At 43.3% G+C, this 14,342-nt stretch overlaps 1 protein-coding gene across 2 annotated transcripts in view; it reads right to left on the reverse strand.

Moving 5' to 3' along the window:
• AKAP6 (A-kinase anchoring protein 6) overlaps nt 1-14,342 on the reverse strand; it is a 524,185-nt gene that overhangs the window by 311,939 nt on the left and 197,904 nt on the right. For both annotated transcript variants that reach the window (XM_004698937.3, XM_045287776.1), the window contains exon 3: nt 3,979-4,230. In XM_004698937.3, coding sequence (XP_004698994.1) covers nt 3,979-4,230 — 252 coding nt within the window. The remainder of the gene's footprint in view (nt 1-3,978; nt 4,231-14,342) is intronic.

Raw genomic sequence — 14,342 nt, forward strand, 5'->3', positions numbered from 1 at the left:
TTGCCTTAAGTTTTTTTTAATTTCTGTTTGTTTTGCCTTTTCTCCCCCCATAGGCATTTGCCAATTTGTTTACTAGTTATGGTCTGCTTCACTTCCAGATAAAAGAATAAAACTCATATTTGACATCTTCACAGAGCAAAGGGGGAGAACTAATTCCTTAATGGGGCTCTGAAATTGAACTAACTTCCCCAAGAGAAAAACGAGTCCCCTAATCCCTTTGCTGCAAAGTGGCATTTATTATTGTCATTTATGTCCTTCTTCATTCTACCATTCTGTCCTGCTGAATTTATTTCCAATAAAGTTCAGAATTTTATCCTGCTGCCGTTCCTGTTTTCTGAAAGTCCAGGGTGCTGAGCAGAAACGAAGGAAACTAAACAGCCTTCGAAACGAGTCCCTGGAACCACCCAGCTACACAAACACGAGCAGAAACGCACTTTCAAGGAAGGAGGATGGTCAGGCTGAGCCTCAGTTCCTGGGAAGGTCTACAATGATGCTGATTTAGAACCCCCTCTTCTTTCATTCTTCATCCAGCGTATTCTTGCACCTCTCAAACATGAAAACCCAATGACTGAGCTCACGTTGTGAGACCCATACTGCCACTTAACGTCGATTTACAACAAAGCCGTGACAACAGTGGGCAGTAACAATTAGTGAGCCATGGTGGCTTTTCATCATGTCTTGCATTAGCACTTCAGAAATGATCGAAACTTCCAGTAAGTGTGCGGTGAACACATTCTGAATCACGTCAGAAACAGCACGGCAGTATAAGTCCTAGAGCTCGGCAGTAGAGCCCATGCTATTAATACAGAGAGCTGACGGGCAAGAAACGTTTGCTGAGTGAACAAATATGCAAAATGAACGGGGTTGACGCGCTGATTTCTAATCGTCATGCTAGCTGGACACACTGAACAGGTCTGATCCGCGACAGTGCCCGAATAGTACCAGACGCCAGAACACGTGGGGGTAGGGGAGAAGAATGCATAGGTTGGGGAGGACCAGCTATCTAAAAATTTGGACAAGCCCTCCCATCTCCGGTCTCCCGCTCATCTGTACCTGCCCTATGGACACCTAATTTAGTTCAGCCAGCTTGGAATTCATTGTATTCTCCCATCACTGCAGAAGTCCCAGTAAAAAAACTCTTTGGGGACCAACATTGGAGGGACCGTCTCTGGAGACTAAAACACAGACAACATGTATTTCTTATCATGTAAAAAAAAAAAAGTGAGGGGGAGGTAATTGTATAAAAGCTTACATTATCGAGGCTGCATGCTCTAGTTACAGAGGAAAGCTAAGAGACAAATCAAAGACAGTGATTAAAAGGGAGAATGAAGCCTAGATTTTTGTTTCCATAAATCTCCAGACCCTTTAGGTTAGTGGTTCTCAACCTGTGGGTTGTGACCTCTTCTGGGGTCGAACGACCCTTTCACAGGGGTCACCTGATTAAGTAGAAAAATTACAGTTATGAAGCAACTTTACAAACAGTAGCAAACTTGCAAAATTACAGTTATGAAGTAGCAATGAAAATAATTTTATGGTTGCGGGTCATCACAACATGAGGAACTGTATTAAAGGGTCGTGGCATTAGAAAGGTTGAGAACCACTGTTTTAGGTAGTTTGTCACAACAACATCATCTTTGATTTGAAAACAATAATCAAAGAGCATAAATCAAGGTATGTAAGGTATGTGATATTTCTTTTTTCTTAATCATTTTATTGGGAACTCATATAACTCTTATACAATCCATACATCCATCCATTGTGTCAAGCACTTTTGTACATTTGTTGCCATCATAATTTTCAAAACATTTTCTTTCTACTTGAGCCCTTGGTATCAGCTTCTCAGTTTCCCCTCCCTCCCCTCCCTCCTTCATGAACCCTTGATAATATATATATTTTTTTCATGTCTCATACTGACCAATATCTCCCTTTACCCACTTTTCTGTTGTCCATCCCCCTGGGAGGGGGTTATAGGTAGATCATTGTGATTAGTTCCACCTTTCTCCCCTCACCTTCCCCTTCCCCTCTTGGTCTGGCTACTGTCAATATTGGTCCTGTGGGGTTTATCTGTACTGGATTCCCTGTGTTTCCAGCTCTTATCTAGCTAGATTTGTAAGGTAGAAATGGGGTCATGAAGGTGGGGGGGAGACATTAAAGAACTAGAGGAAAGTTGTATGTTTCATTGGTGCTATACTGCACCCTGACTGGCTCATCTCCTCCCCACAACCATTCTGTAAGGGGATGTCCAATTGCCTACAGATGGGCTTTAGGTCACCATTCTGTACTCCCCCTCAATTCACAATGATATGATTTTTTTTGTTCTGGGTCTTTGATGCTTGATACCTGATCCTATAAACACCTCATGATAACACAGGCTGATGTGCTTCTTCCATGTGGGCTTTTTTGCTTCTCAGCTAAATGGTCACTTGTTTATCTTCAAGCCTTTAAGAGCTCAGATGCTATATCATTTGATAGCTGAGCACCATCAGCTTTCTTCTCCACATTTGCTTATGCACCCACTTTGAATGAGATATTTCTGAACATAGGTACAGATCTGTGCTGTTGATAATGTTGGAGTCCAATGTGTAATGGTCAGCAGTTCCAATCCATGAGTTGCTCTGTGAGGGAAAGATGGGGCTGTCTATACTGGTAAAGATTTATTATCCACTCTGTCATACAGGGTTTCTATGAGTTGGAATTGACTCGATGGCAGTGAGAGGGGAGAGGGAGCTGTTCGGTGGCACTGGGTTTCGGTTTCAGCTAGCTTCATACTTGGCTCTATAAATATAGACCTCTTGCATTTAAGAAGGAGAAACTTTATTTGGATTCAAATTTACAGAGGGCCCATTCTAAGTCATTCACAAAGAATAACAATAACCAACCCTTTACTCTCTACATTAGTAAGAAATAACTAAAGAAATCGATTATGTACCACTCTATTATCCATTTGACTCATTACACCCAGAATGGATTTTCTAAGACATGAATCTACTCATGGAAGTACCTTAAAAAAAACTTCAAATAAAATCTGATTTTTCTTAATATACGTTCAATTATTTTTCCCATCTTTGGGATCTGATGTCTGCTTGTATACTAATCCTGCATCCTGGTCCCTAGAACGGTTTTCTCAGGTCACACCTGTAGCTTTTTGAACATAGCATTCTCTCTTACATCTGAGTCTTTGAGAACGCCATTCCCTCTGTTGAACAGCCCTGGAAGTGTAGTGGTTATTTATGCATTGGGCTGCTACCCACAAGGTCATCAGTTTGAAACTCCCAGCTGCTCCTTGGGAGAAAGATGAGGCTTTCTGCTCCTGTAAACAGTTACATTCAGTTGCATGAGCCCCAAATAAAATGATTTTAAAAAAATAGTTACATTCTTAGAGACCTACAAAGGCAGTTCTATGCTGTTTTACAGGGTCATTATGAGTCGGCATTGACTCGATGGCAGTGATCGTTAGAAAATAGTTTTCTACCTCCCTTCCCCAGTGTAATCCCCCTTCGGGTCTCAATTAGACTCATTTACTCTGGAAAGTGCCTGTAATCTGACTCAGGTTCCCTTTCTCTGTCTTCCAATAATATCACACAGACCTACCACAATCTTATCTGAATATCTGTTTAGTTTTCTGCACCCCCACTAAACTCTATGCTCTTTGAAGGCACTATTATGTTCTTAGTCCCTAGTGCCTAGCATATAGCGCAAGCTGAAATAGTTATAAAATAATTGAATGGGGAACAGGAAGCCAGGGTAGCATCAAATTCTATGGCATCCATGTAAATTATCAGAGGTGCGTCTCTTTTGGCCCAAAGCTCCATTCACCTGAGAAGTTCCCCGGCCGCTGGACACCACATTTAGATTCAAAACCCAGGTAAGGCCTGCTTACATCCCCACAAAGCATTCCCAACTCCCAACTGTGAACTGAGACATTTTCAAATGATGGCAACTGACAAAGCATTGCCCATCTTCAAAGAGAGCCCTCACCTCCTTTGCCTCTTCAGAGAAGGCTTGCAGAATGTCCGTCTGTCTGGTGTAGTTCCCATTGGCGTCCTGCAACCCTTGCAGAATTCGCTCCCGCAGAACGAGCACTGAGACTCGGAGCTGGTGCCAGAGGATCTGCACTGCGTGGATGTCCACAATCACGTTGACGGAGTAAGAGAGCAGTTTCAGTGAGAACTCCGTTTCCAGGAGGGCGTGGATTTGCTCAACATGGTCAGAAATATCCTCGCAAATGTCCTACAAGAAAAAAAAAGCAAAATAGCTTCACAAATGCCCTGCAATAAAGAAGAGGACAAGTTTTCCTTATCAGGGGGGCTAAAAAGGGGGGGAAAAGGCGACGCCTTCATCGGATACCCATTATCTGGTCTTAAAATCACCAGCAGCTCAGGTTGGCCCCTGCTGGGTGCTTGGCCTTGGTTTCAGCGGAAACATCCAGTTACAGGCCATATTCCGGGCACTGGGCCTGGGACTGCACACAGGTAAGTGGATCTTTTTCTAAACCACAAAAATCCAGCTATTCTTTCAGATGCTCATTGGAAAGTTCAGCCAAGGAGACACATCCCCCACGGAAGCCCATTCTCCGCTCTCGTCATTGTTTGTTTGTTTGTGGTTCTGGCAAGGGAGTCGACAGCTGATTGTTTACCAGTGGTCCACTTCACTGGGCACCCACTCTTGCCTCCACCCACCTACCATGAAAGGAAGAAGGGCTAGAAGGTGGGCTTCATCACAACTCCTGGCTGTTGTCAATGAGCTATGGGCTCTTCAGTGCGAGGGGTAACTGGCCCTGTCCCATCCAGACACAGTTTCATGTGGAGACTCACAGTGGGTGTCGAAATATGCAACCTCCACTTTGCAAGTAAAATCACTCTTAAGAAAGAAGCAAAGCCCAAGAATCAGTGAGACAAAATATAAGTCGCTTGGCTTGTTGAACACCTGAACATTTTAAATACAAACAAACTCAGATTTTTCCATTTCCATGACATATAGCACTAGGTAGGCAGGTTTGGCCTCTCACATGCCCTTTTTTATTACAAGATCCCAAATTTCCAGTGTGCTGTCAGAGGACAGAAACATCACATAGTTTTTACTTGGGCAGTTTGAAAATCCATTAAACATGGAAATCATTTCGGAGTCAGCTAAATGTGACCAGTGACTCATTTTTGCTTTTGCTTCAGTGACAGAGAAAAGTGGGGTTGTGGGACAGCTTGGATTTGTGACTTTTGTTACAAGACACGAAACCAAATGCTATCTGAAAACCCTATGAGAGCATTCACGTCTTGTGCCTTAGAATGAGTACCAAAGGAGCCATCCCATGCTGCCGACCTAACCTTCTGTTTCCATGTAATTCAGGTCCTTTCTTTTCAAAAGGATGGAAACGAACTATTGAAGAATTATGAACGTTGTTGTGTTGTGTTTAGAATAATAATTATTGAGTAATTCCAATAAATGCTGAAATACTAGTTCCTCAGGTCCAAGAACTAATTGGTGATTGCACTATAACTTGGTGACAATAATTTAAAACATATTAACAGTCTAAACTAAATAGTCTTTGGAGTACCATTAGGTCATCAGATTCTTCCAAGTGTGGCTCATGAGACAATGCAGTCCCAAGGAAATTTAGAGCAGAAATTACATGACTTTCATTATTATTATTATTAAATACTTTTATTGGGGATCTTACATCTCTTATCACAATCCATACATTCATCCATTGTGTCAAGCACATTTGTACATATGCTGCCATCATTTTCAAAGCATTTTCTTTCTACTTGAGCCCTTGATATCAGCTCCTCATTTTCCCCTTCCCGCCACCACCCACCATCCCTCATGAACCCTTGATAAGTTATAGATTATTATTTTCATATCTTACATCATCCTCTGTCACCCCTCACCCACTTTTCCCTTGTTCGTTGTTCCCCTGGGAGGGGGTTATATGTTGATCATTGTGATCAATGACCCCTTTCTTCCCCACCTTCCCCTAATCCTCCTGCTCTCTCTATTCTCATTGTTAGCCCTGAGGGGTTTATCTATCCTTAAACCAGTACATGGGGACAAGTTAAGATCAGGTTGTCTGGTCTTGGACATTCCTGAATGTCAGCTGGCCTCAACACAGAAGAGTAGGTCATTACTATGCCATGTAGTCTACATTACCTGGAGCTTCAGCCTGTGCCAGCTTGATGCGTCGGTTCCACTGATGCCCCTGCCTTTTATTCCCGGCACCCTTCACCAACGTGCATGCCTTGTTTCCTTTGCCTTCTTAGAATGCCTATCCTCATACTGTTCTGTAGCTCTTTGGAAAACACCCCTTCTTGTACTCTGACCCCTCTCAAATTCTCTGTACTTGTAAAAATACCTCTAAATTTCTTCACAGAATGCTCCATCTAGCTCTTGGCCACACCCAAACCAGGCTCTGCCCACAATCCTACTTCTCACTGTTGCTCTCCCAGGAAAGGGTGAGGATTGTGGAGGAAGGGCTGGCCTTAGCACCTCTTTGCTACTTACTCTTTATTCTTTCCCTCCACAGTACACCAGAGGTGGGGAATGTCTGGCCCGAGGGCCATACAGAGCCTTCAAATCATCAGTACCAGCCAACATCATGCACCTCACCAAAGGGGAGCAGTTCCAGCCATTACATTCAGCAGTTATTCAAATGGTATAAATATTCAAATTGCCATTGGCAGAAAAAATGGTTCCCCACCCCTGCACTACCCTAGAAGCCTTCTTTCTCTGGGGTTGTCTGTGCTCCCGTCCCTCATTACTGCGAATAACAAGCAGCCCTTGGGTTCAGAGTGAGATTTCTTCCTAAGGCTGCCTTAAAGTCTAAGTAAAGCTTTAAATCAAGTTTGCAGGTAAGTCGGAACAGGTGCATATGGTGCTGTTAACCTTACTTTAATGCACAAAAAAAGGAGCATTGTGGTTAAACGTTGGTTAAAGATTGGACTACCAGGCCCAAAGTTGGCAGTTCAAACCCAGCAGCTACTTGGCAGGAGAAAGAGGAGACTCTTTCTCTGGTTCATCTTGCTCCTCAGGAAAAAGCTGAGATTTACAGTCTTGGGAAACCCTAAAGAGCAATGGGACTCTTTCCTGCAGGCTCACTATGACTTGGAATTGATTCAGTGTGTCAGCGGGTTTGGCTTTGGGGTTCACTCTCACTCACTGCCATAGCGTCGACCCCAACTCACAGCGGCCCTGTAGGACAGGGTAGAACTGCCTCTGTGGGTTTGTGAGACTGTAACACTCACTGTACAGGAGTCAAAGCCTCGTCTTTCGACCTTGCAGTTAGCAGCCCAACATGTAACCACTGCACCACCAGAGCTCCAGCTTTTGAGTTATATATAGTGCAAGAAAAGGCTCAACGACTTTCCTTTTTATATCCTTCTGTGCAGCACGTAAAGGTGGTTGTGACAAAGAATCTGTTGCAAGTAGGGGTTTTCAATCGTTTCACACTGCAAATCCTTGCAAAAGGCAAATCTGAATAGCATTAAAGGGCAAGTATGACTTGTCCCTAAATGTTCGTAACTTGGGGCTGCCTGTCGATTCCCCCCTTCACTCTGCGACCTGAAAGAATGCATCTAGGAACAGTAATCCTCTCCGCCCCAAGTGTTTCATCACCTTGCGTAACTGACGAGTTCAGGCTAGTGAACTACCCGACTCCCTGCCGCTGAGTTGCCTTTCTTTATAACTCTGGGGACCTTCTTACCCACCCCACTAGGACCACGCTAGCATAGCTCTCTTCAGGACACTGTCGTCGCTCCACCTGTGGAACAAGACCACAAAGGCCCCCGGTGTCCCCTATCCCTCCTTGCCCAACTCTGACACACCCTTTCCCCCACAACAGTGGCTCTCTCTCCAACCTCATACTGGCCCATCAGCCCTTCCACCCTCTGTGTTTTTTCGTATGCCACCTATTCCTAGCACAGCATCCACGGTGACCACTTCAACCACTCCCTTGGCAATGGTCTCAACTTTCTCACACTATAGATTTCATAACAACTCCAAGTTGTTTGCTTCCATCTCCTGGTTCTCACCATCATCCTACAGATGAAGAATTCTTTACATATATAGCAAAGCAAAGAATTTTTCCGTAACCTTTATGCCGCCTCTTGAGACATTTAGGCATTTCTCACCTTCCTTACTCTGATCCCCAAACAACAATTAAAAATGTGATGCATAAACCTTGGCCTCATAAGAACTTTATGACAAAGCACACGCCATCTGCTTCTCTTACGCGGGATTTGGCTTCTTCATAGGAATGTTGTTGGAACCAGGTCATGTTTCAAGATTGTTAAGGGCACAATCTTTAAGAGACACTAAAGCATCTGTGGTTACACCTTGGGCTGCTAACCACAGGACTCACAGTTCTAAACCACCAGCTGTTCCTCAGGAGCAAGATGAGGCTTTCTACTCCCGTAAAGAGTTACAGTCTCAGAACCCCACAGGAGCTGTTCTATCCTGTCCTGTAGGGTCTCGATGAGTTGGCATCAACTCAATGGCAGTGAGTTCAATCATCGGTAGTGCCAGATCACTCAGGGTTCCATTGCCCCTGTTGCCACAGAAGCAGATGGACCATGAATGGAAATGCATGGGTGTCAAGCAGTTAATTCTGGTTTGACCCCCAGCTGAGAATTTTTATTTCCACCCCAGGAAGACTGAATCAGAAGTTACTTGTTAACAGTGTGTACCTGAGACTCACCTGGGGAGTTTTTAAACTGTGGCTCCTGGGCAATGTCAGTTCCCAGAACTGGGTCAAATGAGAATTAACTGACTTGAGACCCTGGATCTAAGTTAGCACTCCCCACAAGTAGCAACCTCACTGTGGAGAATTTTAGCAATGTGCACATGCGTTCTCAGCTGAAATTCTGAAACTAAACAATGCAAGCATAGCATGGTGCATTTTCTGGAGCCTATTAACTCCCTCAATTGTTTTTACCCCCGCTGGTATGTCTGGTTAGAGAAAAATCTCATAAACGACAGAACAAGAATTACAGATGCAAGCATATATGTGTGTTTTTACATATACATGCATAAACGATGGGGTTTCAAAAAGTTCGTGGAAAAGGGGAATGAAAAATAATGGAATTTTCTCGTGAACTTTTCGAGACCTCCTTGTGCATATATCTACATTTATATGCATATACACGTAGATATGTATGTATGTATATGCTCTTGGCTTGGAATCATTGAAGAGGTTTATGAAAAGTGAATCCAAATCTAAGTATCCTTTTAAAAGAACATAGTAAATCAGTTTCGCCCTCCCCCTCTATATAAATATTGAACACATATTTATTAGTAATCAGTAGGAAAAGTATGTGTCCCTAGGCCCCTAACTGTTGTCAATTTGTTGGATCTTTGTATGAAAGAAGCTGAAGCAAATGGCGGCGATTCTGTTCATTTCCCTGCAGCCACTTGATTGCCCATGTCAAGTGGGAGCAGGGGCGATGGGCCAGGAGGAGAAGCAGTATTGGATGGGCGCCTCGGGACACGCGTCAGAAACTGCTGGTGCTCAGACCCCGCTGGACATGTGACTTGGGCCGATAACAACTGGAAGTAACAAAAGAAACAACCCCTCATGCGAACATGTGTTTCATCTGAAGCATCGATAAGCAAAAGCTGTCCCTCTACCTGCTTGCTGCGATTATTATCCAATAGGAGATCAAATATGCCATCCCGCAAGCAGAGATCTTAAAATGCTTAAAGGGGCGATGGCTGGTGGCGCTAATGCTTGACTAAACCTGGCACTCAGAGTCTTTCCTCTGTTAACAGAGAGGAGGCTGCCAGGTAGAAAACTGTCTTGAGAGCAGGCCGGTGGAGCAGTCTGGGGATGCCGGAGGCTGTGTGACCGTTATGGATGTAGAAGAGAGGTCCACTAGCCATTGTTGTAAAAGCAGGTTAATTCATAGGATCTCACCTGCCACTCTGCCTCAGGCTCACCTAACTCTGCCCCATATTCCTATACGTTCTAATCATTCTCCCGATATTGTCTCCGCCAGACTCTCCTCTCTAATCTTTGGCTTCCTCTCCTGATTCCGAAGGACACTGTCCTGGCATGATGCAGCCAAGGAGACACTCACAAGCTATGAGCTCAAATTCCACTCACAAGACCAGCGATTCAGTCCAATGTCCTGACGGCAGTTGCCAACCCTTGAAAGCCTTGCGCCACGCGCAGGAAGAGGGAGGACTCCGGACACACAAGGGTAGAGGAAGGGCAGATCCAGAGAAACTTGGCAGAGGATGCCCAGACAAACTCTGTTAACCTTCAGAAGCTTGCCAGAAGCCAGCCCTGTTGTCGTGCCCTGTCTATGGAGAAACCAAAGCTACTACATCTAATTTCCTATGAATGTTATTATTGGTCAACTAGATTCTGTTTCATATATTTTTGAACACTTTATCATCATCATCATAATGTAACTAATTCCCATAGGATTTGTTATTTCTGCATGTGAATATACTCTCTAACCAGAGGGCTAGTTCCCCAAGGCCTCTTTATATACTTCGTGATTACACACGAATTGGGCACTGTAAAGTTTTAGTGATATAGATTTCATCTCAACAGCCTGATCATGAAGAAAAAACTCATTTCGGAACCTAAAAATGTATAGGTTTAGGTTTCAATATCATCAATTAGTTTTCTTTGGCTACTTAAAACTTCCCATGTTCGCCAGAAAGCTGAGTTAGACGATTAAATCATCAGATGCCCCAAAGAATAACAAACTTTTGATTTTAAACTGAAGACAGATTTTTAAATGTCCTTCAAGAAATAACACATTTTTACAGCCATTCAAATCATTCCCAGTTCAACTCATATTTATTAAACATAGAGGAAGGATGACGGTAGTAATTACTTCTGAACTTTCTTCAGAGGTGCTGCACATCCAGTCTACGCCACCCAATGTGGTAGGGAGACAAAACATGAAGAAGGATGAGGCTTGCCCCTGAGACATTCCCTGCTTGGTGAATAGTTGCCATAGAGAAATGAAAACTTACGTGTACAAAACGTAAAAGTAACTCTATTCCTAATCACAAAAAACTTAAATATGCTTCAGTGGGTAAATAGATAAACAAGTGGTTATACACCCATACAATAGCTCAGCAATTTTTAAAATGATACATACAATAATTTATCATGTTTCCCAGAGTGAGTGGCTGATACAGCCTGATCTGGGTGCTGGAATGATCTAGGGGGCTTGCAAAAGCAGCTAGCTACATTGTATCTCGGATGAGCTATGGCACCAAAGGTTTTCATTGCCGGGGGTGCTGACTTTTGCTTTGAAAAGGGAGGGTAGGCCAAGTTCATTCGGGAACCTGTGATATAGTGGAATCTCAAAAGTATTATGCCGAGTGAAAAAAGGCCAGCGTCAAGAGATTATACATTGCATGTTTCCCTTTGCAGAGCATTCTCAAAGAGACAAAACTATAGTGCTTGAGATCAGTAGTTCCCAGGCCCTGGGGAGACGTGGTGGAAGGGAATTACTATACATTGATCACACATCCACAGTCATTGAGTCGATTCTGACTCAGTGTCCCTGCAGGACAGGGTAGGAGTGCCGTCATGGGGTCCTGAGACCGTGTAACTCTTCCCAGCAATCGAAAGCCTCACCTGTCGCACAGAGGGGTTCCTGGGGATGATGGGATCGTTCCGAATCTTGATTGTGCCAGTGGTTACGTGATTCTCTATGTGGTTCATCCTGTACGGGGCTGCTATGAGTGGGAATCTACTCACTGGCAGTGAGTTTACATGTGGATGTGGAGCCCTGGTGCTACAATGCTTAAGTGCTCAGCTATTAACTAAAAGTAGGTTGTTCAAACTCACCAGCTGCTCAGAGAGAGCAAGAGGTGACAATCTGATTCCATAAAGTTATATGCTTAGACACCCTGGGCAGCTGTGCTCCGTCCAATAGGGTGGCTATCAGGTCACCAGGAACTGGAATCAGCGTGCTGGCAACAGGTTTTTGCTTTATTTGTGAGTTAAAAGTCATAGAACTGTATACTCAAAAACAAGTTACACTGCATCATTTTTTTTAAATAATAAGAGGGAAAAAGGCAGTTTACCGTATCTTATAAAAATTTATCTTAGGCCATATATGGTATGTCCCTTAGCTTCTTAGAAATTACAAGTAGCACAACTATTAAGGAAGTAATGGTACTATAATCATCAGCACTATCCCAAAGCTTCCACATTATTTCCTGGAAAATGAGAGATTGAAAGCCTAATCTAGAGACTTCGGTGACACAAAATAAAGTTTTCAAAGTAAATTGAAGCAAACAATAAGGGTTAATATACCGTCAAAGTTGCATAAGAAGTTTTCCATAACTATCATTGTGCCATGGGAACTGATGACTGTATTTTCTTTTTTAAGTCACATATAACACAGTAGCCTATATGACATTCAGGATTACGAATGGCAAAACTAATGCCAATGCACTGAATATATTACCAACTGCCCACCTCCCTCAACATCCTAGCACCTTCTACTCTTGAATTTTCAGCTGCTACTGCCTGTCAGCAAACAAAGCCCTTCTATGGTTACTGAAGTAGCTAATATAAATATGGAAGTGATCCGAAACTGTTTACAAATAAACTCTACATGGTTAAGCAGATAGCTGGTTGTATGCGTGCGTTTTAATTTGGTTGCATAGGTACATGGGAGGGGTACCATTTCTTTTTCTCACAAAATCCATCAACGCACGTTTTTCAGTTGTTCCTCGCTTCTCCTAGAAAGATGCAGCACTGTGATGATAAATGTTTCGTGTTTAACCAGCCAGTACAGATTGCAGTGGCCTAGAATAGATATGAGGGTCCCCTTCCTGAGACTGCTCTAATTTGCTTACTGTAATAACTGTCAGTAGGGCCTCCTCAATGCCTGCTGTCCACGGACAGGGATCTGTCTGCTGCCTGGTGATGATACTCTTCTCAACAATTCTCCAAACAGAAGTCATCCTCCTTCCTTTGAGATTTCAAGTGATCTTCATTAACACCCTCCCAAAGTGCATCCCCCACATCCCTGACTTTAGAAGAAAGGCGCCTTCCCCAACTTCATTCCCCAGGTGTGAAAGCAAGGAAGCAATACCTAACACTCAGTCTCACGCACAGAGCCCTGCTTGCTTTCCACCTGCAATCCACCAAAGATTAAAAAAACCCAGCAAATTCCCCACCACCGACAACTCGCTTCCCCTCAGGCACAACAGTTATTTCCGCTCTCATCACAACGCCAGAGAGGGGTTCTCCTTCTCTAGAAACAATTTCACTCTTTCCAGGAAAATGCCTTTGACTTACACTTGGATAACTGCAGTGAACTACTGCGGGTTTTTCTAAAGCAAGTGTTAATTGAAGCTTGTTTTTAAAGGATAGTTTTGCTCGCAAAGCTTCAAAAATCATAAACTCTAGTCTTATCCTCTAAAGCAACTCATTACATTTAGAAGCAGAAGTTTTCATGCTCTACGGCCCAGAGGTCCTCAAACTTTTTAAACAGGGGGCCAGTTCACTGTCCCTCAGACCGTTGGAGGGCCGGACTATAGTTTAAAAACAAACTATGAACATATTCCTATGCACACTGCACATATCTTATTTTGAAGTAAAAAACAAACGGGGCAAAAACACCTGGCAGGCCGGATAAATGTCCTCGGCGGGCCACATGTGGCCCGTGGGCCGTAGTTTGAGGACCCCTGCGTCTGTGCCGAGTAACTAAATGAGTAGAACTGAGGCCGATTCCATGTGTATATTCTGGTCTTCCTGCAGAAATGCCACGTCACCAGGACCACTCATTTGTTGACCATGAATTGTCGAAAAGAAGGATGTCTTTATCAAAGTGGCCACTGTCTATATGTGTGTTTAAGCAATTCTTCCCTAATATATCCATCTTATTTAAAAATTTTAAAAATCTGTGAGACACAGCACCTAATTATTGAAAAATAAATGGTTTGACATAAATTATACAACTTTACACACACAAAATTCCATTATAGAGTATTGATGCCATTCAGTTAACTTTCCAAATGGTATTTTCTCTGAAAGACAAAATAATAGATGCTCTTATGACAAGAGATTTTTCACTCCTTATACCTGGTCTCTCTATCTTTTGCTTCCTTCCTTCAGCAAATAAACTTTTCGTATCTGTCACCAATTCTTCGTCACGCTGAGAATGACTGAGATGGAGGGCGAGAGAAGGATGGTAGACTTTTGAAGATTAGCACAGTAATTCTTTCCAATGTTTTGAAAAACCCTCTATGGCTGAAAGAGAGCCCTGGGGGTGTAGTGTTTATACTGGTGCAGGTCCTGAGTCAAGTGACGGGGACAAGCTACCAGCTGTAAGATGTCTGCTGAAGGGGCATTCTCTCATCCTAGAAGAGAG

This window comes from Echinops telfairi, unplaced genomic scaffold (genome assembly GCF_000313985.2).
Source record: "Echinops telfairi isolate 266 unplaced genomic scaffold, ASM31398v2 ScPeMD7_18;HRSCAF=68, whole genome shotgun sequence".
In the NCBI taxonomy this organism is placed as follows: Eukaryota; Metazoa; Chordata; class Mammalia; order Afrosoricida; family Tenrecidae; genus Echinops; species Echinops telfairi.